The 27,605-nt window shown below is 42.2% G+C and overlaps 1 protein-coding gene across 11 annotated transcripts in view; it reads left to right on the top strand.

Moving 5' to 3' along the window:
- The window catches only part of PTPRK (protein tyrosine phosphatase receptor type K), a 581,803-nt gene extending 578,076 nt beyond the window's left edge, over positions 1–3,727 (top strand). For all 11 annotated transcript variants that reach the window (XM_084622841.1, XM_084622840.1, XM_084622838.1 and 8 more), the window contains one exon: positions 2,520–3,727. In XM_084622841.1, coding sequence (XP_084478967.1) covers positions 2,520–2,573 — 54 coding nt within the window. In that variant the 3' untranslated portion in view covers positions 2,574–3,727. The remainder of the gene's footprint in view (positions 1–2,519) is intronic.
- The last annotated feature ends 23,878 nt before the right edge of the window (positions 3,728–27,605 follow it).

Here is a 27,605-nt window from a genome sequence, read left to right as displayed (position 1 = left end):
CCATTTGACTGTCATGCTGACAGCAGCCAGTATTGCAAATACCCTCACTCTTCAGCCAGATGGTTGCCTCTAGCACTAAGCTCAGATATGCCAATTGAAATTAAAAATGTTCACGGTTTGTATATCATGAAAATTGCTTCTGACCCTTCAAACTTACATATTGAACAAAATGGGTGCAGTTTGCCTCTCCTCATACATCCCTTTTTCCAGGTGTCAGAATTTACTAGGCTTCGGGTGTACATGATATGATTTCCCTAATTATTGTTTGTTGCTGTCACGCTGTGCGGAGTGGCTCACAACTGTGAGTGCCTACCTGAGGGCAGACTGTCAGAAAACAGAGCAGATACCCCAAGCTGATGGGGTGCTCTATAATTAGATTTCATCAGGCCAGTAACAAATGTGAACTCCTGGTTCACTATACCAGCTTTACCATGGAATCACTGACAGTCCCGTTAGACTCTCCAGCCTATCTTGCCACCCAGACAAACGGAACTTTGTGATAATGGTCACTCAAACCAAAAAAAATCACACCACATCAGGTTACTCCCAGTCCCAAGAGACCAGTAACTTGCCCCAGATCATTGGGTACTCCAGATCTTACACCAAAGACAACGCTGGCTGCCAAATCTATAGTAAACTAACTAAAGATTTATTAGCTGAGAAAAAAGAATGAGAGTTATTGAGAGGTTAAAGCAGGTAAAATATATGTACAGGTGAATCACAGTTTGTAACCCCAATTGGTGGCAGTGATGTAATAAACTACCAGTTCCAAAAGTCTTTCAGGGCTACCCAGAATAACTCTGGGGATCTCCACTATGCATCTGGTACACTTCCCTGAAGAGTCCAAATGCTTCAGAGATGAAGGATCTTTCTTTGCATTCATTCTTATACCTTCTCCTCACAGAACACAAGGTAACAGAGTCTCTACCCATGTGGGCCTTTCCTTTGATGGCGCTGAGTGAGGAATGCACTTTGAGTCTCTGACCTCAGGTCATCACACACAGTGGCCATTTGCTTTGGAACTAGCTCCTTTTCTCATAAAGTCTTTCATTAGCAGTCCACAAGGCTTCTTTGATGTCTGATGAGTTATTGAGTTACAGGTGTATTTACAATGCAAACGTTTGCTATTATGACAGGACACAGATAAGTAAAAACAATTCATGTAACATCCCATTAGTTTTATGAAGTTTAAACACCAAATACACTCTTCTACAGTTAACAGTGTACTTTGATCTATACTAATACACACGTGAATCGAGCTGAGTACACTCTAGCATGACCTGGTCTGCCAGCATCATAGTTGCTTCTGTCTGCCAGTACCAAGTGGATTAAAAGATAGCTAAAATGTTAACAGCTGTAAGAGGGATATTATTGAACATATCTGGCTTACCTGTGGCCATTTTGCTAAAAGTACTATATAGACTATGTAGCGCACAAAACTGGTGCACAGATTCCAGTTCATTGTTGAGAGTGAAAGCAGGTCAGATCACATGGAAAATTACTTGTGGTACTTAAGTGCTGCTATAAAGAGAGTCCAATGTATATTCTGGTAAATTATCTGAAAACTTCTCTCTATTTTTTTAAAAGCCCCAAATCCATTGTAGTTTTAATCTGCAGTTACTGAATTTCTGTAAATGTGTTTCTCTGTGGTGTGTGTTGTGTGGGCTTTTATTCAGAACTCTTGAACGACAGCAGCAGCAGCTGTTGAGTCGTTAGTAGAAAACAAACCAGGAAAACCAATGTAGCATTGTCATCTGCCCTACATTCAACAAGATCATCAGATAACAAAAGTAAGCAGCACAATAAAACCTTTTAGATATCCTACCACTTCCTGCTAGTGGATTGTGCAACCTAAAGTAAATCATGAGACCAGGCTTGTTTCATTTAGTTTTAAAAGGTGGTAGAATATAATTAACTTCTCTTTTTTCTTTTTCTTTTTTTTTCAAATATTGACATTGAACAGCAACCTCGTTAAAAATAAATATCCGTTTTCCTAGCTGTATTTCCTGATCGCCTCCCTTAAATGCACCTTCCGATCTATTTGACTTTACATTATCTATCACAATTTCTAATGCTGTCTTGAGGCCTAATGCAGTTCACTATCACAGCTTAGTATTCCCTTGCAGTGATATTAAGATGCTATTGCTAGTTTACTGCTAAATACCATTTGACATAGAAGAAGCAGCTGTCAGTTGTACAGAGACTGAAGTTATTCACTAGAGAAACACTTTGTTAGAAAATGAAAACTACAAGTTTTATAACCAACTCAGAAGCAGAACAAATCACAGGGAAGCAAATAGCTTATTGCCATGTGTGGCCATTTCTTCCCTTCCACTGTGTCTATTAGGCTGAGATTTAAAATCAGAGCTGACATCAGACATCTAATAATTTAAAAGAAAACTCATGTGAGACTAGTATGGACTAAAATGGCACAGCAGTAGGCAGAGAATATAGGTGCTCATAGAGATCCCTGCCCTTTAATATATTAGACTGTTTCTTTAATTCTCATTTTTTTTCAGGAGCAATATCGTTTCTGCTATGATGTCGCTTTGGAGTACCTTGAATCATCTTAGTTGGAATGGATGTGACAAAGCACACCAAGTATATGAAGCTCAGTAAACTGTTTTGACAACAGTTGTTCAACCTGTGAAGAGAGATTTTAGTGAGGGGGACTTTTAAAATTTAAATGCAAAAGTATTTTTCTTATGAAGTTGTGGATCTAAATAAAAGAACTCAATCTGTTTCTATGCCTGTATACAGTATCAGCATTTAGTGTCACAAAAATAAATTTAATGAAATCCAGAGTCAGAAGAGATTTGCTCAAATTAGGACTTTTCAGTGTTTGTATATACAGCCATCTTTCAATTACAGTAGAGCCACCATCTGTTGCATGTACCAATATTTCCTAAATGGTATTATTTTTCCTTCTGACAAATCGTTGAAGTAAAACAAAACTGTGCCGATTGATCATAAAATTCATTCTTTATACATTTCAAGTGTTGCAACTCTATATAACTGGCTTATTTTGTTTTAATGTGCAATGATGGCTGGATCACATAAAGTTCTTTATAGAGAAACTTCAACATAAGCCAAAGACTCAAGTGTAAATATGTCGATACGGAGAAAGCACATTGTATTTATTATTTACTTGCATTCCTTTTTTGATGGCTGAAAAAACAATCATTTTTCTTGAAGAAAGCTTTTTTTGCTGAAATCAAGTGTAAACGATTTTTGTAGTTTATTTTTTGTATGTTTTAGTGTAAGTAGAAGACACTTTTTATGCGTAGATGAAGAAACATTGGTATAGTGATTTTGTTGTGTACATGCTTGTGAATTAAATCCATGTAAACAACTCAGTTATAGAAGGTCTTTAACTACAGGACCAAAATCAAATCATTTTGTTGACGATGTATAGTTTTTCACAGTTGCATTAGTTAAATATTGATCAAAGGAATATATAAGGAAATCGCACACATTAAAATGGCCTTGCTTATGACTTGCACAATGTTGGAAGTAGTTTCTAAGCACCATTTAGTTTTAGGGGAACAAATTATTCAACAATGCTTGAAGCACAGGTCAAGAGAGGAGGACAACATATATCCTTTCAGGGTAAGAAATGTTTGTTTAGCAAATTGTAAAATTAAGTGATGTTTATTTTGATGTTTACAGACATGTAAGCTTTGGCCTCTGACAAAGCAAAATTTGAATAAATCAATGCCAGATTCTGGTTATGGTCTTGGTGTACAAAACAGCCATGAGTTTTTACTTAGTTCTTCATCCACAGTTAATAAGTCTTGACATTTTGCTAGCTAATATCGTTCCAGTCTCCAGTTGTTTTTGGAATTGACAGAAAATGGCAAGGTGCTTATAAATACTAATGTAAAGTAAGAGTGAATTAAACAACTTTTTTAAAAATACATTGATTCCATATTATTGCTCATTTTGACAACATTTCATTTATTATCATTACTAAGAAATCGTCATGTTGCTGGAGTAGTGCAATGTCAGTGGATTCCAACAGATGTCCATATTTGCTTAAAGGAAGAAAGTCACAGGGCATGCTCCCTCACCCTGAATTTATCTTAGCAAGCAGTCCCCACACACTCTTATGTAAGCCCATCACAGTGTACTTTATTTACAAGGTTGTATGCAGCTTCAGGTCCTGTCACCATATGGCTTTTCCCAAGTTTCATTGTACCCCCTAAGCAAAGGGTGAGAAGGTGGGAAGAGAGTTCTCACGTCTTAGATCTGGGGCTGCTTTGTCCTTCCAGCCCCTCCCCCTTCCTGTGTCTCCCACTTAACCATCCCCAGTTAGTGAGCTGAATCGCCTTGTTAACTGGTTAATCACCCAGCCCTAATCAATTATCTCCCAATTTGTCCCATGCCTGGGGACGCTTACAAAGAGCACAGAGTGGTGATCCAGCTCTAGGCTACTCCCACTCTCATGCTCCGGCTACTGTGTTTTTGTTTGTTTCTTACCAGGGTCTTTCCTCTCCTCCCCAGGCTCTGCCTTTCCTCTGGGGGCTGCCATCCCATCCCACAAGCAGTTCCTTTAAGCTGACTTTCTAAAATCACTGTCGGAGACTTCTCTATCTTCCACCCACAAAAGGTACCTTCCAAGAGATGGGGTATCCACCACATCTCAGTTTCTGCACTTCTGTCTTCACATCATGGGCAGTCTTTTGCAGCATCAGACTTCTCCCTTGCATTTGAAGTCTCCCCCTCTACTATATTGTCCAGAAAGAAAAGGAGTACTTGTGGCACCTTAGAGACTAACCAATTTATTTGAGCATAAGCTTTCGTGAACGACAGCTCACTTCGTCGGATGCATACTGTGGAAAATACAGAAGATGCTTTTATACACAACACCCATTTTTTTCATGGTTTGTTATCACTACAAAAGGTTCTCTCCCCCCCCCCCAACTTTCCTTACAATGTGTATGATAATCAAGGTGGGCCAACCACACGATCCATTGTCTACAGCCAGGCTTTGCAATACAGCCGCATTTGCTCCAACCCCTCAGACAGAGACAAACACCTACAAGATCTCTATCAAGCATTCTTACAACTACGATACCCACCTGCGGAAGTGAAGAAACAGATTGATAGAGCCAGAAGAGTTCCCAGAAGTCACCTACTACAGGACAGGCCTAACAAAGAAAATAACAGAACGCCACTAGCCGTCACCTTCAGCCCCCAACTAAGACCCCTCCAACGCATTATCAAGGATCTACAACCTATCCTGAAGGACGACCCAACACGCTCACAAATCTTGGGAGACAGGCCAGTCCTTGCTTACAGACAGCCCCCCAACCTGAAACGAATACTCACCAGCAACCACATGCCACACAACAGAACCACTAACCCAGGAACCTATCCTTGCAACAAAGCCCGTTGCCAACTGTGCCCACATATCTATTCAGGGGACACCATCACAGAGCCTAATAACATCAGCTACACTATCAGAGGCTCGTTCACCTGCACATCTACCAATGTGATATATGCCATCATGTGCCAGCAATGCCCCTCTGCCATGTACATTGGTCAAACTGGACAGTCTCTATGTAAAAGAATAAATGGACACAAGTCAGATGTCAAGAATTATAACATTCATAAACCAGTCGGAGAACACTTCAATCTCTCTGGTCACGTGATTACAGACATGAAAGTTGCGATATTACAACAGAAAAACTTCAAAACCAGACTCCAGCGAGAGACTGCTGAATTGGAATTCATTTGCAAATTGGATACAATTAACTTAGGTTACCTTGCATAATGACTTAGCCACTCCCAGTTTCTATTCAAGCCTATTTCCCCTTGTTTTTTCCTACCCTCCCTCCCCCGTTCCTCGGACATTCTTGTTAAACCCTGGATTTGTGCTGGAAATGGCCCACCTTGATTATCATACACATTGTAAGGAGAGTGATCACTTTAGATAAGCTATTACCAGCAGGAGAGTGGGGTGGGGGGAGAGAAAACCTTCTGTAGTGGTAAACGCCCATTTTTTCATGGTTTGTGTGTATAAAAACATCTTCTGTATTTTCCACAGTATGCATCCGATGAAGTGAGCTGTAGTTCACGAAAGCTTATGCTCAAATAAATTGGTTAGTCTCTAAGGTGCCACAAGTACCTTTTCTTTTTGCGAATACAGACTAACACGGCTGTTACTCTGAAACCTATATTGTCCAGGTTACCATGGATTGCAATACACTGTTGCTCTTGCTCTGGGTCTTTCAAGCCCTCAGCCTTTTTGCCTTTCTCCCCCTTCTTTGTCCTTCCTTCCAGCCCTCTCTTTTCTGTCTCCTCTTTAGCCATCCCCAGGTGATGAGCTGAATCCCCTGGTTAACTTGCTAATCACCCAGTCCTACTCAATCATCTCCCAATTTGGCCCATGTGAGGGTGCTTACAAACCGCTTAATAGATTTTTAAAATTTTTTAAAGACTTCCCACCACATCAGTACATCCCATCCCATCCATCTGCTGTAGATCTCTCAACATTCAAGCACCTGCCCATAAAAATCCTGGAAAAACAGCAAGCTTTGCAGAAGATCACCAAATCTGAACTCTTGATGACCAATGGGGAGGTCATATAATGTTTGGTGGGGCAAAAGCGATACCTAACTGAGAACCACATTTGTCACTTGCTCAACTGGAAAGCAAAATCTAATTTCCATAGAGAGGATCAGATTGCAACGGCCCTCGTCTGCAGGGGTGGCCCACATACTACAGAATGCAAGTTCTAAAGCTCTGTGTTGATGTGCACAACATCCAGTTCCATCTTCTTTCCCAACCAAAAATTCACTGGACAGTCATGCGGTAGTGTAGTTACCATGAACAAGCAATTAGTTAGCAGTGACATTTCCCATTGAAATTTAAATCTTTTGACATGGGCATGTAGTTTCTGTACACTCTTGCTGACTGGGTGACCTTGTATATAACTGATGGGTGATAAAAACTCCTCAGAAATTGTTCTCTACCAGGCCAAGGAAGAGTCACTGTTGGGGTGGCATTATCAGATGGGTGTTCCTCATCCATCAGAAATTTCTTCCTGTACTGAAGATACAAATGTAATGGAGTCCTTACGCCTGCATATTCTGAATGAGGACCATAAAACGATGTGTAATGTCGTGTCAGAACTGGCTACTGGAAGCAAATTCTGAGGGATGAATTTTCCATCATTGCACCAGCTCTTTTCCCTCCTTCCTTTTCTTACTTAGTGGCAGCAACTGCCAACTTCACTTACCAGCAGCACCAGCTCCTTCCTCCAAGGCAGAAGCTGCTACATGATCCCTTCCTTATCCCTGGACAAGACACAAGAAGAGAAGTGTGGGAGTGTGCAGCAGCTTCCCCACAGGGAGCAGAACAAGCACCTCAAGTAAATGAAGTCCTGTGGCTGAGGGAGAGGATTCTCCTCTGCCCAGAGCACGTGGGAGGAGAAAATGTTTTTGTTTTTTTTTTTTCTTGTGGCTGTGGAAGAGCTACCAGGAGCAGCAGCACAATCTGTCAGCTCATGCCCACTAGCCATCCATGGAAGTCAGGGCTCTCTCTCAGTACTGTTCTATCTGCTCCCACCTCTTGCCTCAGCATTTGTAGCTGTGAACTCTCTGGGTACTGCTCTGCTCCAGATATCCAAGCACAGCCCTCCCAGCCTACCTCTGTCAGGAAGTGAAGGCAGGATTGAGTTAAACTGCTAGTAGAGATGTAAAGTAAGAGAGAACCAGGGTGTGGCAATAAAGGATAATCAGTGGGTTGGTGTGCTATCCGTCAGAGTTAAAATGGGTGCAGTTTCTGAGCTGGCTTAATATTGCACAATGAAAACAGACCAAAGAACAACAAAAGTTATTCTTTGGTCTAACATTTAAAAAGTGATTGACCTCAATATCCTGGTCTCTAAACGATTACAGAACAAGATTTGGCTGTTCCTTTGAAGGCTTCAGTAGATCTTCCATAAAGCAGTACCAAGGTCACTCACTATCTCCCAGTTTTGGTCTGAAACCCTTATCCTGAGCTTGTGTGACCAGTCACCAGCATTTGTTACATTGGAGAGAAAGCACTCACAATAACAGTGCTCCTGAGCTAATGATGTTTGCCCACAATATTAACAAACATGAAAATAAAAGCTACTGCAGGACTTCACTTAGCTGCTGTTACAAATGGCTTACTGATTTCCAAGATAGAAGTCCTAACACGACAAAGTGAGGGGCGCAATGCTAGGTAAGTACTGTTAGAATGTCGCTAAACTCCACCATAGTGAATTGAAATGTTAAATTAAAAGAAGGAGGCAGCTTGAGAGAAATTTTTGTTACAAAATTATTACAAGTCTAGGCCACCTGGACTGACAAATGACTATACAAAGGCCTTTTAAAGCCTGATTCTGCTGCTGTTTCAGAAGAAACTCTGAGATCCTGAAGTAAACATAAAAGCTACTCTCATTCTCTACTGTACTTTCCAGTGGCATACAGAAAGGTCTGCACTGAGTTAAATGATCCCAATCTCAGAAAGAAACTTGCATGGTGGTTTATTGCTCATACTTTCCTTTTGTTAAATAGACAGAACTCTAACCTTTGCAGATCTACGATAGTCAAGTATACCTGTGAAGATTTACTGATGTTTTTACTGTCTCAGATTGAATGATCTGTTAATAACTGCTTCTGTACAGTGGGATTGAAATTTTCAAAGGCAGCTAAAGGATTTAGCCAGCAACTTCCATTAATTTCAATAGGATTTTGTGTGGCAAAATCAACTAGTCTGCTTTGAAGATCTCAAACTGTAGGGCCCTATTACTGGGACAAATTTTAACCAATTTAAATGAATAATATAAAATAAAAAAAGTTTGATCTTTTAAAATTTGCTGGATATTGATCTTATGGGTATGACCTGAGCGTGAGGGTGTGTATATTTTGAAATAATCAGTCATTGCAGTTGTCTGACAAAAATGTTACTTTCATTGCAGCAGGCTGTTTTCTCTGAGATTAATTATGTTCCCAGTACTGAGTTCTGATACCCAGAGTGTGCCGGGATTGGCTTGTGCAGTGCAAAGCACGTAAGATGTTACCTAATAATAATACACACTGACCTTGTCTTGGCCAGCCAAGAATGCATGATTTGCTGCCTTGTTGGGACAGGAAACTCAGTTTCAAAAGGCGTTTTGTAAGCCTCTGTAACTTCTATCTTCCATCTGGGTCAGACAATAGTTTATCATTTGTGAAATCAGGACTACATTTGAAACTCTATATGCTAAGAGATTTTTACCATTCCACCAAGTAAGCATAAAAAATGAAAACTATATAAAAATACTCTCCTGAATATAACAATACTGAGAACCAAAAAAGAAATAATAATTTTTGCAAGCTTTGGAATACCTTACAATTTTTCAGTTGCATGCACAAAACAGCATCTGGCAAAACACAGCACCTCCAGATTGTGATAATACATGCACATTTTTATGCCAGGTGCAAAACAGTGTGAGCTCTTTCCAGTCCATGACGGGTAGCTTGACTCTTTCTCCCGTGAATCTCATCATATAAAAAGCGGTAACTAGAACAAGATTCAATTTGATTGAACTTCTTGCCATGTTCCTAGCATTTTAAAGGAGTCTTCAACTGAAGGAAGAAATTGTCTATTCAGTCGGCAAACTTTAAAATTTCCTCCCAGTTCTACAGAGATTACTGATTCCAGCAGTATTCCCCATTTTAAGTATAGGCAACATGTCTGAAACCTTTGCTGTCTGTCTTGAGAACATAGAATATCAGGGTTGGAAGGGACCTCAGGAGGTCATCTAGTCCAACCCCCTGCTCAAAGCAGGACCAATCCCCAATTTTTTTTTTTTTCCCCAGATCCCTAAATGGCCCCCTCAGGGATTGAATTCACCAGGCCAATGCTCAAACCACTGAGCTATCCCTCTCCCCCCTCGAAAGTAAGTTACTTTGTTATAAGTGTAGAATTAAGAGCTGCAGAAAAATTCTGAAAGAAAAGTTCTTCGTGTTAGAGATTGCAACTGTGCATATCAAGAACAATGGGTTAAATCCTGGCCCACTGACTTCAAGGGCAACAGTCCCTTTCAGTAAGATCAGGATTTCACCCAGTATCTTTGAATTGGTTGCTAATCTACATATAAATACAATATATAAATAGATAAATCCATGGGCCCAGATGAGATGTACTTGGTGTAGGCCCCAGGGTTAGGAAGATGGCTCATAGGCACCTTTCTGCTCCCCCAAGCCTGCAGTCAACCAGTTGCCAAAATGGTCCATGCTGCAAATTAGAAGCCCAAAGGCCACTTCTATATTTTCTGAAAATGTAATTCATTCTATAAATATGTATGAGTCTGTGGTGAATGTGGAGCATATAGAAAACATAAGAGATTTAGGAAGATGTTGTGCCATTGGTATCAAAGTCTTGTTTTGGGACATCACAATAACTCTGTTGCACCGAGTCACATCACTAAAGCCAAGACTGGTGCAGTTCAAACTATAAACACTGGGTTGCTATTTAGTTTCACCTTTGAAAAGACTGAAGCTTCCATCTTAGCTTGTATTTTTTAAAAAGGCAGTATTTGAACAGTAGTTCTCACAGGTCACTTCACTGACCAGCAGAAATAAATGGAGGACAGAAGTACTAGGTACAGTGTAAGTTCATTGAAGGTTTCTCCTTCAGGGAAAAAGCCTTGTTCATTTAGTGAGATGATCCTCTGTAATTGTGACTGTGAGAAAATAACTTTGCGGTTTTTGTCTGTGGCAGAGGTTTTTTATTTCTTTTCAACTTTCTCAAAACCTTTGCAGGCTTTGTTTCTACCCTAGTGAGCTGCAGAGTGCCTTCCTTTCACAAACCCCTTGAAGCACCAGCTAAGCTTGATAAAGGCCTTTTTTGATAAGACATTCCTTTAAAAAAAAAAATCACATTCACAGCCTAATACAATATGTGCATTCAAATACAAGTAAACTACTGGCACGTAGATGACATAGCATGTGTAGATATGGTAAAGAACAGGTGCTTTGGGCAAGTTTCAGGGAGAGTGACTGAGCATTTCTGGAGTGGAAAGAGGTGTAGGATTTGGTTGTGCTTTTGGAGCAGTGATTTAAGAGCTTTGAGTCACAAAAAGAGAATTAAATTTGGAAATAGCAAGTCACCTGGGATGAGTAGCACCATGGGGAAAGGATCTAGCATCCAGAGTGAGGAGACCCGGGAAAGTCCTGATGTTCTGGAGATCTTAGAAGACAAGCTGGAGATCAGGAAAAGATCTGGTCAAAGACGGGTGTATGTGCGGGGGGTACTGTGGTGTATCTGAAAGATGTAAATATAAAAGCTCTTGTGCTGGATTCCCCAAGGAATGAAGAGCCAGTTATGGTTTCCAAGAATGGGTGTGATGTGCTTATATCTAGCTAAGGCTGAAGAGATGGTTTAGAGAGTTGCTGCTTTGGGAAAGGAAGAAAAGGAGAGCTTACATGAGTAATAGTAGCAACAAAGAAACAGTCTAAATGGTGTCTTGTGATGTCAGTGGTGGGACAGGCTAATTTACAGATGAGTTTGAGATCAATTCATGACGGGGATGAATGCCACCTAATTCTGCTACATGGTAAGCGAAATTAATTGATGTCCAGGAGGTGCTCTGATAAAACAGTGGTGGGGACCATATATATAGATTTGTGATTCTTGATCAAGGAGTGGGGAGGAAGAGAGCATCAAGCTGAGGTTGAAGATGATAACTAGGATATTCATTTTCTGAGCTAGCAGTTGAGCATCTTAAAAGCAAAAAATGAAAATTTACAGGTGAGTTTCTGACACCAGATCAGAATTCAACTCCCTAATCTTGATTTGGCCCCCTATGCTCAATTCTATCCTATTCTTATTCCAGATCCAAACACTGCCTCCTAGGCTAGTCTTTAATAGACTAAGAGAAGGAAAAATAAGATTGGGAATGACTATTAAGGTAGTTGGTTTTTTTAATGGGAAGAAAGAATTTTTCCATTTTGAATGTTTTGAAATTAAAAGCAAGTTCAGTGTTTTTTAAAAAAAAAAAAAAAAAAAAGGGGAAAAAAAGACACACCCACCTACAACTTGGAGTATTTTGGAGAATCTGACATGGATTTATGTTTTTCCCCAAGTTGGTATCTGTGCTTCACAGTCCAATATAAGCCAAACAAACTGAAAACTATAGGCAGGCAGCACTGGGAAGAGGGAATAAAAACTGACAATTATGTTGAAGATGTATACTCTCAAATATATCTTTTCCGGATTTTCAGTCAGGTAACACATTTATTTGATCATGGAAAGGCTCATGTCTGGGCACTGTGTCTTGATCTAGTTCTCTTGTTGATTAAGCTGAGTTTTGTGACAAAGCTCTGTCCTTGCCTCTGTGGGTCCCGCATTTCCTGGTGGATTTCGCTTGGCTCAGAGGCTCACTGTGACCCTCCACATAACCCTTCTTTCTCTAGAGACAAGGGTCACAGTCTACTGAGCCATTTTCATCATAAGCCAGCAAGGGAGGTGAGAAGAAGTTATCCTTCCTTGAACAGCCACTATTGTCTCCCAATCTCAATGATTAATCAGGGGGCAAAGGTGGGGGGGGAGCCTAGGCCCACCCTCTACTCCGGGCTCCAGCCTAGGGACCCTAATAGTATCAGCTATGGTAGCTTTTAGAAACATGACATACAATTCTCTGGGCTATTTCCCCCACAGCAGCCCTCACTTCCTCAAGCTCCACTTCACCCTTACCTCAGGGCCTCCTTCCTTGTGCCTGATATGGTGTGTACTACTCAGCCTCTCCCACAGCTCCTGACATGCACGCCCACCTGACTGGCTGGGAGGCCTTTAACTAGTTTCAGCCACCCCCTGATTGGCTTCAGGTGTCCCAATCAACCTAGCCTTCTCCCTGCCTTCTGGAAAGTTCTTAATTGGACCCAGGTGTCTTAATTGACCTGGAGCAGCTGCCATTTCACTTAACCTGGTACCAGGGATTTGTTTAGCCTGGAGCTAATATATCTATCTCCCACTACTTTTCTATAGCCATCTGGCCTTGCTCCGTCACAGTTTCTAAATCAGCCATCATTATTAGAGTTGGTAGAGGCCACAAGTGTTTAAGAAGGACAGATCCATTTAAAAACTGTGTTCAGGCTTGAATGCTTTTCAGAATAAGCCTTTTATAGGGCTGATCTGTGCAATGGCTGCCGTTGTTAGAGTTGCTTTTGTATGTGGGAGCAAGCTGAGAGCTGCAAGTACCCTTGTGGGTGTCCTTTCTGAAACAAGAGTCTCACCTTGATTGCCCCAGTAAATTCTACCCTGTTCTGGCAGTCATTTGCTATAAAGTAGTTGGGTCAAAGTTGAGCAGGTAGGCACAGGGCTGCTGTGTAGTGTGTATGTTCTGTTTCAGAATAACAGCCGTGTTAGTCTGTATTTCATGAGCTACAGCTCACTGCATCCGATGAAGTGAGCTGTAGCTCACGAAAGTTTATGCTCAAATAAATTGGTTAGTCCCTAAGGTGCCACAAGTACTCCTTTTCTTTTTGTGTATGTTCTGTAACTTCTTTGGGAAGAAAGAATTTCATATGGCTGGCTCAAATTTAGGCTGGATTTTGGCAGGAGATGCGGTTAAAACTCCCTGTTCGCCAATCTTAAATTGGTGCCCAAACTTTTCCTTTCTGCCCCCTCCCCTACCTGTAATGGAATGTGTCTACACTCCCGCCCCCACATCTAGGAGCAGAGCCTTACCCCTGCAGCACAACTGACCAGACTTTTAACAGGCCAGTCGGTGGTGCTGACCAGAGCCGCCAGTCGAAAACCGGATACCAGGTCACCCTAGGCTGGGGCTGGGAGCAGAGAAGGGGGCCGGGAGCAGGGTCGTGGCTGGGAGTGGGACGGGGCTGGGAGCAGAGCTGGAGGCAGAGCAAGACTGGGTGGTGCTCACTCCCAGGGGCTGGCTCAGGCCCCCCACGTCTCCTCTCCCTGTTGTTCCTCCACTCCCCCCACAGTTTGGGGACCACTGCATTATGCAAGATCATAATGGCATGTGTCAAGAGTAGCTTCCCTGGTGTCTGTAACTTAAAAGTTAGGATGAAGGCATCTGTGATGGGCTGTTCTCCCCACAATAGCCCTGGAGGGGTTAATGTAGGCAAGACAGGCCAATTAGTCATAGGCTGCAACTGGAGGGGAGCTAGGATGCAATGAGGCTTAATTGGACAAGAAGCTCAGCTGGGTGGAAATAGGTGGGGCTTCTATAAAGCCAAGCTGGTTGCAACAGAGGGCCTGCAGTGAGGAAGCCTGCAGTCTCACCCCCTGTTACAAGAGGGGAGAGTAGGAGTCTCTGGTAGGAGTGTAAGAAGCAATCCAGGGAAGGAGCAGTAAGGGATGGGAGAGTAAAGACTTGAGCTGCTTGTTCAAAGGTCCCTGGTTTGGAACCTGGTGAAGAGAGTGGGCCCGGATTCCCTTACCAGCCACGGCTAGAGTGGCACACTAGGGTCAGCCCATTTGGAGACTGCCACGTACACTTTAGAAGGAAACTTTGATAATGCCCCGGCCATGTGGGGGACTTCAGTGTGACTTGCCCAGAAGACTATGCCATGAAGAGGAAAGCGCTGCAGCTCCGCAAGCTTGCAAGAGGCCATGGAGCAAGTGAGTGGGACGACGGGCGGAGCAACCACAGGAAGGGGCATAAAACCATCTGGCAAGCTAATCCCCAGATGGGCCACTAGGAGGCTCCAGAGTGGTAAGACTGCAGTCCTGTCATGGCATCAAGCAAAACAACAACAGAACAAAACTGTAGAGGAGGACTGGTTTCCAGCAGATGCTCCTATGTCCACTGGTTGTATCTCCGGAGGGGAAAGATGTGGGGCAGGAAGGAAGCCGGTTTCCTTCCAGCTACTTAAGCGTGTCAATAGGCTTCACAGGCAGTACATAAACAAATGTTGCTTTACTGAAGATGTGGGCGCTCTTACTGGGCATAACTACTGTGAACCATCACTATCTCAAACAGTCTGAATGGGAGTACCCAGCTTACAGCATTCTGTCTAAGGCATAGGGCAAGAAGACGCCTATCTCCAAAGAGTGCTACGAAGCATTGGCTGCAGTCAGGGCAGGATTACGGAAGAGCACTGTGCTGTGCGCCCCATGATGAGATTGGTGTGTCAGCTTTCATTTAAGAAAAAATAAATGCCCTCATGGTTGTGACGAACCCCTTGAAAATGTGACCCTATATAAATGATGCAGGAACGGTTGCCCAAGTTTGTGGGGAAAAATATGAAACAATAGCTGTGAGAACTGTGCCATTCATCCTAGACATGTTGCTGTGTCTCAACCCTGTTGCTCTGGTCACCCTCCCTATAAAACCACCGCAGTCAAAGAGAGTCAGTGGGGGATTTTCCTTCTCATGGCCCTGTTATCAGTAGGGTCCAAACATAGTCATCTGCTTGGGTGGGCAGAGGTCAAGTCTTCCCTCTGCTGGGGCAGAACGCAGCTCACCTGAAGTGGTCCAGGAAGGTCCCAGCTGTCCAAATAGGAATGGTGGTAGGTGTCTCAGCAGACAACACTTGCATGAATCACCCCCATTACTGTGAGGGATCTCGGTACTCGAACCAGAGCCACAGGCAGTGCTCAGACTATGGCCGCCACTCAGCAGCTCACCCAAACCCGTGGAGAAGGCAGCTAGGGAAGCATTAGCTCAGAGGGTCCCGCCCACAAAGCTCCTGATTCGGGGAGACGTGCAGCCCAATTGATTGGCTGGGAAGCACTACTTAAGCCAGAAAGAGGCACAGGAAGTTGTCTGAGCAACTAGGTGAATCTCTGGCTGGCTGCTACTACAGCCCCTGCTTATTTGCCTGACTCCTGAGCCGTGCCTCCCAGCTGGTTCTTGCCCTCTTTATCCCAGACCCCCATCTGTTTGTGATTCCTGCTGTTCTGCCTCGCTCCACATCCCTGCTCCTATGCACTACCCCGGCTCTCACCCCTCCTCCCCCAGTTCCTGATTCTAACTGTTAGGCCTGATCACCCACATCCCCAACTTTCCACTTCCATCTAAGCAGGGGCATAGAATGGACCTTGGTATAAGCGACCATATGCTGGACTCAAAGTGTCACCCTCCGGCAGTGAGACATCTGGATTATTTGTTGACATAATTCTCCTGTATACAATCATGTGTATAAATATTCCTTATAGAGATGTGAAGAGTGCTGCAGACTATCATTTTTCAGACTGTAACTAGCTATTCATATAGGGCCAGATCACATGGGGTGCTCACTAGCCATGCTGAAGGTGATTGAACAGCACACAAAAGGCACTCAGCACCTTGAAGAATTGGTTGAGGGCAGGGAGAAGTGTCCAAATGCTATGCTGTATATATGAGGACATGTGCTAGGAACACATGTGGGAGTTGCCTAAGGGTCACAAATGTTCTCAGATGTCAAAGAAATGTAGATGCAACAAACTGAAAATGAGCTGAAGGGCTGGCAGAAGGACTGAACTATGAGGTTAGAGCCCCAGGATATTTCCTTACAAACCTTTTAAAACCTCAGATTTTTTAAATGTAGTTTGTGAAAAATGATGAACTGAAAGGGCTTGGGCTGGGTTCTAACATACATCTCATATTTGTGTGCTGTTCCCAACAAGAAATGGACACAATGCTTGTATGCTCATATTGTTAATCACAATACCTGAGTGAATGAGATAGTTAGCCTCTGAAAAGCTGGTTCCAGGAAGGGCAACAAACAGTGAAGCATCTTCCCTGTATTTTAAACAGGAAGTTACCAAAACATGTACTAGGGAAGTTGAAGCACATATCACAAATGGTTTGCACAAGAAAAGATCATTTTAGCCTGCCAAAGGACAAAGTATCTGCATTGTCTCACCAAACGAACCCTAAATCTGTCCCTCAGATAAAAGTTCCATCAGCCAATAAAATTGGAGAAAGTATGTGCCTTCTAGTGGTCTCCTTCTTCAAGCTCCCCAGTTTGAATCTTCAAAGGCCAAAAGTTCCTTCTGCCCCACTAGGAAACAGGCTGCATGCTAGTAGGCCATGTCTCCCTAATTGTCCATCTGGCTGTTGAGCTCTACCACAGAGCTAGCTGTGGTTCAGTAGTTTTGTGAAAGGTACTGTTTAAACGTAGAATCACCAGAAAAAAATTCATTCTTTGTCAACTATAACCCATGGAGGAACATCTAAGGCATCGCCGTATTTCTCTACACTGAATAGGAAATAACTGGTATATACGGTATTTGATATCCCTGGCCAATGTTAACTGTGACTCCTGCTATTAGCAAAAATTCTGTGCACAGTGAAGGAGAGAATAAGGTCTTCTATAGCGAGGGGGTAATTCTCTGCCTGATTTGGAGACTCCATAGTAGTCCCCAGGGCAAAAAGCCATATATATAACAAGACCAAATGTTTGACTATGGGTCTGATTCAGAATCCCTTGTGCATCTAAAACTTCCTGTTTAATTTCAGTAGAAGTCTGAACCCAAACCAGATAACTAACAGTGTGATAAATAAAGGGGGTGGAGGTAGCTCCCTTTGATGGACAGCCAGCCAGTTAGCTGTAAAATCCCACTTGGTAGCTGTTCTTTACTTGCTTTACCTGTAAAGGGTTAAAAAGTCCCCCAGGTAAAGAAAAAAAGTGGGCACCTGACCAAAAGAGCCAATGGGAAGGCTAGAACTTTTTAAAATGGGGAAAGAAACTTTCCCTTTGTCTGTTGTTCTCTGGGCTGCGGGAACACGGAGCAGAAATGCTATAAGCAAAAATGCTGTGTAAGGTTTGAACCAGGTATGAAAAAGTATTTCATACTTCCATACCTAGAAGGAATAATTTGGATAGGGAATGTTTAGTTAGACGCTATCAGGTTTATTTCTTATTTTGGCTTGTGGATCCTCTCTGTGCTAACCCTCTGATGCTTTTGTTTGCTTGTAACCTTTAAGCTGAACCCCCAAGAAAGCTAGATTGGGTACTTAAGGGAATTGCTCGTTCAAAATCTAGCAAATGCCTAAATTTCAGATGTATTTTCTTTCTTTTTGTTTTAATGAAATTTTCTTTTTTTAAGAACAGGATTGGATTTTTGGTGTTCTAAGAGGATTGTGCATGTTGTTTGATTAGCTGATAGCCACAGCTAATCTCCTTTGTTTTCTTTCTCAGCTCTTCCCCGGAGGGGGACGTGAAAGGGCTTGAGGGTACCCCAGAGGGAAGAATTCCCAAGTGCGCCTTCCTGGGTGCAAAGGGGTTTTTTTGCGTTTGGGTGGTGGCAGCATTTACCAAGCCAAGGTCAGAGAGTAGCTGTAACCTTGGGAGTTTAATACAAGCCTGGAGTGGCAAGTATTAATTTTTAAAATCCTTGCTGGCCCCCACTTCCTGCACTCGGAGTGACAGAGTGGGGATTCAGCCTTACAAACAGTAAGTAGGCAAAAATAAACAGTGCTCATGACATACACAGCAGACCCAGAGTAAAACCTACACGTCAGTCACTGTGATAGAGTTTAGGTAGTCCCACTCAGAACCCCTCAACCTCCAATATCATGTGGAATAAAGGATTTAGAATCACCCTTCTACCTCTATTCCTCCCCATCACTAGACATTTTGGTGGTTACCAGCCATTGTCTCACACCATCTCTTCCCATAAAATGAGCTTTGCACTGTCATTTATTGCCAATCTCAGTTTTCAGCAACTTTTTTAGACTTTTTCAAAGACCTTCATCCATGTTCAACTCTCCCCCACTCTACTGCAAATACATGATAATGAATTCCACCCGTTATTTAAACCTTTGTGCTGCACCTTTCTATGAAAGAGTGGGGAAAATCTGCCCTGCAGCAGTGCAATATCTATGTCTTGCAGAAGATAGGAAATTACTACGATCAATTTAACCAACGTGTTGAAATTGTCAACAGCATTTTGTGTGGACCTTGATTCTTTAGATGAATACCCATTTTAAGTGTTGAAATGAAACGGTATAAAGCTGCTTTTAGATTGAACTTCATACACACACTGGAAGAAATTGCAATTAAAAGCATTCTCCAGCTTTCAAAAGCCACTTCCTAACTCAGCTAATAAGATTTTGTATGTGATGTACTGTATGTTTGGAGGAGTAACTTTTATTTATTTATTTTTGGGGTGCCCGCTGATGCTAAAGAGTTGCTTGTTTTTGTAGGAATAGTTAAATGATAGGTTAGAGTTCAGTTTAAATAAGATGGACAAATGTAACAGAGTGCTACTGCTTTACACTTTATTTGCAATTCTGATTGTTTTCAGCTAACACATTGGACGTTTACAATAAATCAGTGGAGTAGATTACAAAAATAAAATCAAGGCAAATGTTATCAAAATAGATGCATTTGTTGAAATGTGCTTTTCTGTTTAGTGTAAATATTCCTGGCAATGGTGCTTGCTTAAGAATGGGTTGTTGTTTTCTCACTGTAACTTAGACATGAGCGAAGATAAGGAAAGTGACATGCAGTTTTCATTCTACTTTCGTTAAAGCTCTTTGCTGTCAAGAAAAGTCAAGCTGTTTTTCTTCCCTTCTGTAGAAAATTGTCAGTTGATAGGCAAAACTTCAAGAATAATTAGAGAAAGTACATGTGTAAATCCCATTGGGAAAATCAATCTTTCACAAGTATATTTAAATGAATTCAGTGTCCTTTCCTTTTAAGATTTTGTTGATGGCACCCAAGATCCTATGTTGCCTCTTTAAAAATAAATTACAGAGTGCAACATTCAGGAAACCACAGAGGGGGAAGTGATATTTAAAATTAATTTTTAAAAAACCCTCCAACATGTCCCCAGCTGCACTGAAGATATGACACTTATTTCAAAACACTTTTTGTAATTTGAAGACAACTTAAATTATATTTGAGCCCTAAGTAAACCTTTAATGGACCTATACTCCTCTCTCAAACTTAGTAATGTCCTTCTTTTAGACAATTGTCTTTCCATAAGAGTGGCATATATAATTTATTCTACATTTGTGACTATTTACAAAGGGCAGAAGTGTAATCTGATGGTTAAGACACTTGTCTGGGACTCAGGAAATCTGGATTTAGTTTTTGGATCTCTAACAGACTTCCTGTGTGAATATGGGCAAGTTATAATTTCTCCTTGCTTCAGTTCCCAGTATGTAAAATGGGGATAATACTTCCTTACTTCAAAGTGGTGTTGAGGATAAAATCCATTAATAATTGTGAGGTGTTCAGATACTGCAATGATGGAGGCTGTATAAATATCTAGATCGATTTTACAATATGGTGTAATTTGAACTTGGTGAAATTTTTAGATCAAAAAATGCAGATTCAGATCAATCAAAACACTTTTGCATTGGTCGATTTCAGCAAATGGTTTCAGTTGGAAATTTAAAAAAAAAAATTAGGAAATGGTTCATTTTGTTGAAATTTTCAAAACACACAAAATGCCGTAGGAGGTGGCAGTCCTTCTTATTCCCAACAGCCAAATGGAACAGCTTCAACAGGAGAGATTGCGAGACAGACCCGACCCCTCCCAGAATAGCCAATGGCCTGGTGATTAGGGCACTCACTTGTTGGTGGGGACAGGAAATTTGGATTCAAGGTTCTGCCCCAAAGCTGGGACCTGGGTATGGGTCTCCATTCATCACCTCCTGCAGTTAGTGAATGGCACCTAAGGGTACATATACACTGCAATAAAAGACCAGTGGCATGTCCGCGGCTGGCCCACTCTGCTGACTGGGGCTTGTGGGGCTCAAGCTATCACATCGCAATGTAGATGGTTGAGCTCGGACTGGAGCCTAGGATCTGATAGCTTGCGAGGAGGGAGGGTCTCGGAGCCCAAACATCTACAGTGCCACATTTAGCCCTGCAAGCCCAAGTTAGCTGTCCCAAGCTCCGAGATTTGATGCCAGGGGTGTTTTATGTCAGTGTAGTGGTACCTTAAGTCCTGTTGGAAATCTAGCTCTTTGTTTCCAAATTTTTTACTTTTTATTTTAAAAACATAAAAGGTTTAAAATGAATTTTGCTTGACCTGAAATGAATTTTTTTTAATGTTCAATTCACCCAAAATTCCAAAAAAATTTGGGTTGAGGTTGACCTGACATTTTTTTTAATTGCCAGTGACCCAAACAGTCAGTTAGTCACACAGCTCTAGATGCAGTAAGAGTAGGTATTAATACTCTGATCTGACACAGATGGAGGTCTGGGGGTTCAAATTATGAATTAGTTTATCAGGTGGTGATAATATTTGATGGGCTTATCTAATGCCTATTCTGTATAACTACTACTCCTTGGCGGGATTATCTTTGTGCTAGAAAGGCCCAGAACTACAATAATTAATAATATTTGGCATCTGCATAACTTTATCTTCAAAGTACTGCAAACATTAATCAATCCTCACAATATGCTTTTGAAGGTAGGTAAGTATCAATCCCCTTTTACAAATGGGGGGAAATTTAGGTGGGGAATTTAAGTGAGTTACCCAGGATTACACAGACTCAGTGCAATAACAGGGATTAGAAATCAGGAATTTTTGGCTCATAGCCTACTTTTCAGATCACCCCACTTTCTGCAGCATGTGGGTTTAGGTTTGCATTGTGAGAACTGCCTGCACTCTAGCCTTTCAGTTTCATTCATGTCAAATTCATACACAATTCTAAAACTATATATAATCCCAGATCATATGTTATGAATTAGTGCACTAGAGATACACTTCATAGAAATTTCTGGTTCATTTGAAGCAATCAACACGCATTAAAGAAACTGAAAAAGAGAGATTAACATTCTTCACTAGATTAAAGTAAATTAAAATAGCAATATCAGCCTCCGTGTATGGTGTTTCTTAGGAACCAATGACCAGCAGGAACTATTAGCCCTCCCTTGTTAAGGACCCAGTCCAACTCCCATTAAAATCAGTGGACAGCCACTTGTTAATTTCAGCAGGAGATAGATCAGTCCCTAAAACATAGGAAATGTTCTATATCTAGGTTGTTATTGTTCAGTCAAAAATAGTTTACCAAAAAAGTTTTAAAGTATAATATATAAAAATATGCTTTGGGGGAGAACACTTCTTTCTTGACTGTCCATTAGAGTCCAACATTGGCAACCAGTGCTCTGGACTCAAGAACCATAGCTTGCAGACTTTCACCACATCCTGCTAAGCCACTTAGGTTTATTATTAAGCTAGTCTAAGCTCTCTGCTGGACCATAAGAAAATGTCAGACAACTTCAAAATGAGCTACTAAGAACATAACTGAAAATTCACATTATGGTCATGCTGCATCACAATTTTAATAGATTTAAAGGCCAAGAGGAAACATTATAATCATCTAGTGTGACCTCCAGCATAAAACAGGCCATAACATTGCACCCAGTGACTTCTGCCTCAAGCCCAGCAACTTGTGGTAGAGTTAGAGTATCTGTCTTAGAAGGACATTCATTCTTGATCTAAAGACTTCAAGTGATGGGGAATCCACCACATTCCTCGGTAAGTTCCAGTGGCTAGTTACCCTCACTTTAAAACACATGTATATTATTTTAGTATGAATTTGTCTAGCTTTAGCTCCCACTGGATTTCACTGTGCCTTTGTCTGCTAGATTAAAAAGGCCTTTACCGAACATGAAGGTGTTGAGGTCAGTGTCAGCAGAAGTTTGATGTGGAAATTGGAAGGAATATTAAAAACCATTTTTCTTTCACATACTGAAACACGGTACATAATAACTTTCCCTAATATTTAAACTACATATTATTAAAATAACATTAGAAGCAATTTACTTGTCTTGAAGCTGTTTGAGGAAAAGACGTGTTGATGACAAGTTAACTGAGCTAGTCTTGTATTTTACTGAAGTGATTTCAGTGCTTGTGAAAGGCGAGATGATAATACTGCAGAATTAATTCCCTTTATCTACAGAACAGGTGCAGCAATGAAACTAGCTTTCTCCCACTGCCTCTCTAGCATGCCTTAGCCCTGGGCTGACAGCTCAGTCTTTGTACTCTTTGTCCTTGCCCTTTCGGGCACTACCAGCAAGGCAAGGGTGCCAACTGTGAAGATGATTTTTTGTGATGTGGACATATGTCCACTAAGTACTGGATTGAGACCATCAACTTTTTTTCACAAAGGACACTGAAAAGTCATTGTTAATTGATGATGGTGACTCACTTCTGACCGAGGCTGCAAAGATCACTTTGGGGTCTGAATGAGTACTGATCCAGAGGAGAGCATCCCAACCACTGAGTCACCTACACCACTTCCTTGAAGTATGCTGGGTCCTTCTCTGGGGGTGTCTCATCAAAAACTATAAAGTTCTGCTTCAGCGACTGAGATAATAGAATCATTGAGATTAGAAATATATCTATTAGGTCACCTATTCCATCTCCCACGTTCTCTTGTACAGAATTGATACCTGTGGTGCCTTATAGTGCTTTATTTAGTCTTGGTTTAAATGTCCCAAATTGTTCAGCTGTTCCCTGGGGAGATTATTTCATAGCCCAATACATTTGTGTCAGGAAGAACTTCCTAACATTGTCTAGATTTATTCTTTCTGACAGGTGGAGTTCCCAACTTCCTCTGAAAAGAATCTATATACACACACGCTACATTTAGTCCTAACTTACTGCTTTCATGAGGACTGATTTGATTGGAAATTCAAACATAAAAAACTAAAATCATCAGCCTAAATTTCATCCCCAATCTTGGCTGTTCCTGGGCTATCCCTGCAGAGACCACTGTATCATGGATTATGGTTCTCTCTGCCCAAACACTTCATCTATATCCTTTATAACTAGAGCTAATAAACTCCTTCAGCCCTTTCGCAGTGAGCATCTCCCTTCAGAATTCCAGTGCCTGCTAAGAGCATGGGGAGGGAAGACTTCTGACACCTGGTTATGCACCTCATGCATATAACTCCTCTTCATCTTTGGTGCTGGAGAAGTATAAACAATCGTACATGTTTATCGTTATCGCTGATTGGAGAATTTGTTGGAATTTTGGAATTGTTGAAAAATTCAAACCACTGTATGAGCTACTGGAAAAATGTTTACAGACCAATTAAATAGAAATTTTGAAAATTCCAGTTTTTTTGACTAGCTGTAGTTACCATGTCTCTACTGTCTCCTTAATCATTGCTCAGCTAATTGCGACATATTTAGATCTCTCAATCTTATGCTATAAGCCACTAGTTCCCAACTGTTTCCTGGAGTAGCCTGTCTTGTGATGGGTTGATAAATGGGTGTATGACAGGGTCCACTCACTGCTAGGGGTGCCTCCTCCTGGCTGCTCTGGGGATTAGCTGCTTCCAAATCAGAGGCCCCCTTCTGCTGCTTGCTGCACATCCTGCTGCCGCTCTCTGTCTCTGCAATTCCAGGTGCTCCTTCGCAACTTGGCCCTCCGGTCAGGTCACTATACATGTTTCCTCCTTCCAGCATATCAAAGTCTTTCCTCACCAGTGGTCTCAGGCAGTCTTCCTATTCACCGCCCCATGGTGCCACTTCCTCTGTGGCTGGCAGGGGAAGCTGGGCCCACCCTCTGTGCCGGGTTCCAGCTCAGGGACCCTCTAGTCAACAGCCAAGGTCTGCTCTCTCCTGAACCTTGCTGCCTTTCTCTGAGCCTCTTCCGAACCGTCTGGCTCTCCCCACTTCTCTGGGTTTGCTAGCCTCACAACTCCCTCCTCCCAGGGAGTAACCATGGCTACTTGTTTCTATAGCCCCCAAACACACCTCCCTTCTCCCAGGGAGTAACAGCAGACTCCTTCCCTTAAGCCCCCATCTGCTATCAGCTTCCTGCCTTTAAAAAGCCAGCCCAGCTTGTTCCTGTTCAGTTTGGCTCCCTCATTCAGTCAGGGGATTACTTAAGCCACTTGATCCCCCTCAGCTGTGGCCGGTGGGGTTAATTGGCCCCCTTCTTAGCCTGCATTAACCTCTTAAAGGAAAGGATGGGGTGAAGACTCCTGTCACAGGGTCTCCTCATTCTTCTTGTCTCCTTGAATTATATCCTCCACAAGTCGAGCTGCAGACAGACTGGCTACACAGGGCATAAGCCCAACTTGAATTTTGTAGATTTATGTGTTTTGGGTTAAATGTGTGCTGGTGCATAGGACATCCAGCATGGCCCCTGTGACATTTGAAGCAATATGCCTGGCTGTAGGGGTTGAGTAAGCATGCAGGACAATCAGCATAGCCCCTGCATGCTGCGGAGGGGATCTCTGTGGTGGGTTCACATAGATTAGTGAAGAAGGCAGTGTTGGCAGGGAGCTCTGACAGTGGCACTGTCAGCCTTCACAACATTGGCATGGAGGAGCTGTGATCTCTATTCTGTCACTAGGGAATGTCTGTGTTGCACCCCATCCTGAACTGGGAGGGAGGATTTTGCCTCTTTTCTCATAATTTACATGTACTTCACCCAATTACTCCTTATTTTCAGCACTGGAGCCTGAATGAATAGAGAGGAGAGATTCCCTCAAGTCAATATTCTGCTAAGCAGAGGGTCTAAACCAGTGGTCCCCAAACTTTTTTGTCCATGTCCCTCCCCTTACCCAGCCCATGTCCTCCCAGGAGCTGCAACTGGGCCCAGGCCTGTGGTTGGGCCAGGAACTGGGGCCGTGGCTGGGGCCAGAACTGAAGCTGGGGGTGGGGGCAGAGTGGAGCTGGGGGCAGAGCAGAGCTGGGTGGCACTTCCCCCCTGACTCCTATGGGGGCTGGCCTGGGCCCTGCCACATCACTGCCCCCCACTCCCCGAATGTTCCTTGGCACGCCCCACAGTTTGGGGACCACTCATCTAGCCGGAAGAATCAAGGTTCCTTCACCAGTAATTTGTGGTGATAAGGCTAAAGCACAGTTTGATGCACAGTTTGGAATGAGTGACTGTTTAGAGATGGCAAATAACTCTTTTCACGTTTCAGAGTGGTAGCCGTGTTAGTCTGTATCAGCAAAAACAATGAGGAGTCCTTGTGGCACCTTGTAGACTAACACATTTATTTGGGCATAAACTTTTGTGGACTAGAGCCCACTTCATCAGATGCATGAAGTGGAAAATACAGGAGCAGGTATAAATACATGAAAAGGTGGGAGTTGCTCCTCTGCTCTGCTCATTCACCTGCACATCTACCAATGTGATATGTGCCAGCAATGCCCCTCTGCCAGGTACATTGGCCAAACCGGACAGTCTCTATGCAAAAGAATAAATGGACACAAATCTGACATCAGGAATTATAACAGTCAAAAACCAGTAGGAGAACACTTCAGTCTCCCTGATCACTCAATAACAGACCTAAAAGTTGCAATTCTTCAACAAAAAAACTTCAAAAATGGTCTCCAACATGAAACTGCAGAACTGGAATTAATTTGCAAACTGGACACCATCACGTTAGACCTGAATAAAGACTGGGAGTGGTTGGGTCATTACAAAACCTAAACCTAATTTCCCCCCACTGTTACTCACATCATCTTGTCAAGTGTTTGAAATGGACCACTCTCATTACCACTTCAAAAGTTATTTTTCCTCCCTTGGTATCCTACTGTTAATTGAATTGTCTCGTTAGACTGACCTCACACTTGGTAAGGCAACTCCCATCTTTTCATGTATTTATACGTGCTCCTGTATTTGCCACTCCATGCATCTGATGAAGTGGGTTCTAGCCCACGAAAGCTTATGCCCAAATAAATCTGTTAGTGTCTAAGGCGCCACAAGGACTCCTCGTTGTCCTTTCACATTGCACCACACAGCAAGCTGAAAACAGCTCCCCTAGAGCTGTAGAGAGTACAGAAGGGCACCTCTACTTTACCACAATATGTGCTAGTAAGACTAGAATTCCTGTGCTAATACGTGAACTGAGGGTGGCATTGCTGATTTGGATGAATGGAAACATATCATTTTTGTTATGGTAACTGACAGTTGTACAGTAAAAGCTTTGCGATCTAACATGTTGGGGCAACGGAGGATGCCGGTTAATCGAAAATTCTGGTTAACTAAGAGTTATAACTTACCAACTGAATACCAATTTTCAAGGCATTAGAATACAGTAAAATGAATCAAGTATCAAATAGGATACGGGTACTCCCCAATCCCGTAGCAGAACTACACTGCAGGGTGGTTGCTTTCTTGAAGCACTTAGGTGTGTACAGCTAAAGTTTTCTATAGCGTAGGTTATCTTATGGTACTACCGCTCACTATGGGCAGCGCACGGCGTCTCCCCAGATCACTGAAAATGCACTTAACACTAAAACTGTACTGAACATAATTTAATCTTTCGTCGATGATTCAGAAGGCACTTCAGGGTCTTGCATCATTATCAACCTCAATTATCATTGTTGATGTAGAAGGTGTAAGAGATTGGGCTGAATCTGTACTGACCCTATGACACACCCTGGAAGCTGCTTTTTTGAAAAAATCCCTGCTATCAGCTTGCTTACTTGTTTTTTGCCTCTTTTTGCATAAAGGTAGAGTGCAGAATGGGCAACTGCAGAACCTCCTGGGCAGTGTACTCGTCCTGGTTACTAGATTGAAGATTTGTATTGGGAGATACCAGAACTGCCGGTTAATAGAGCTTTCCGGTTGATAAAGTGCCGGATAACACAGCTTTTACTGTATTTTGTTCCTGAGAGAAATGTACTTTATGCTTTACACATTGAGTTACTCAGATTTAAATGCCTTTTAAGCAATTTATAATTTTGCATAAATTGCT

This window comes from Lepidochelys olivacea, assembly GCF_965140295.1.
Source record: "Lepidochelys olivacea isolate rLepOli2 genome assembly, chromosome: 3".
NCBI lineage: Eukaryota > Metazoa > Chordata > Testudines > Cheloniidae > Lepidochelys > Lepidochelys olivacea.
The sequence above is the reverse complement of the archived record's forward strand: the minus strand, read 5'-3'. Positions and strand labels throughout refer to the sequence as shown.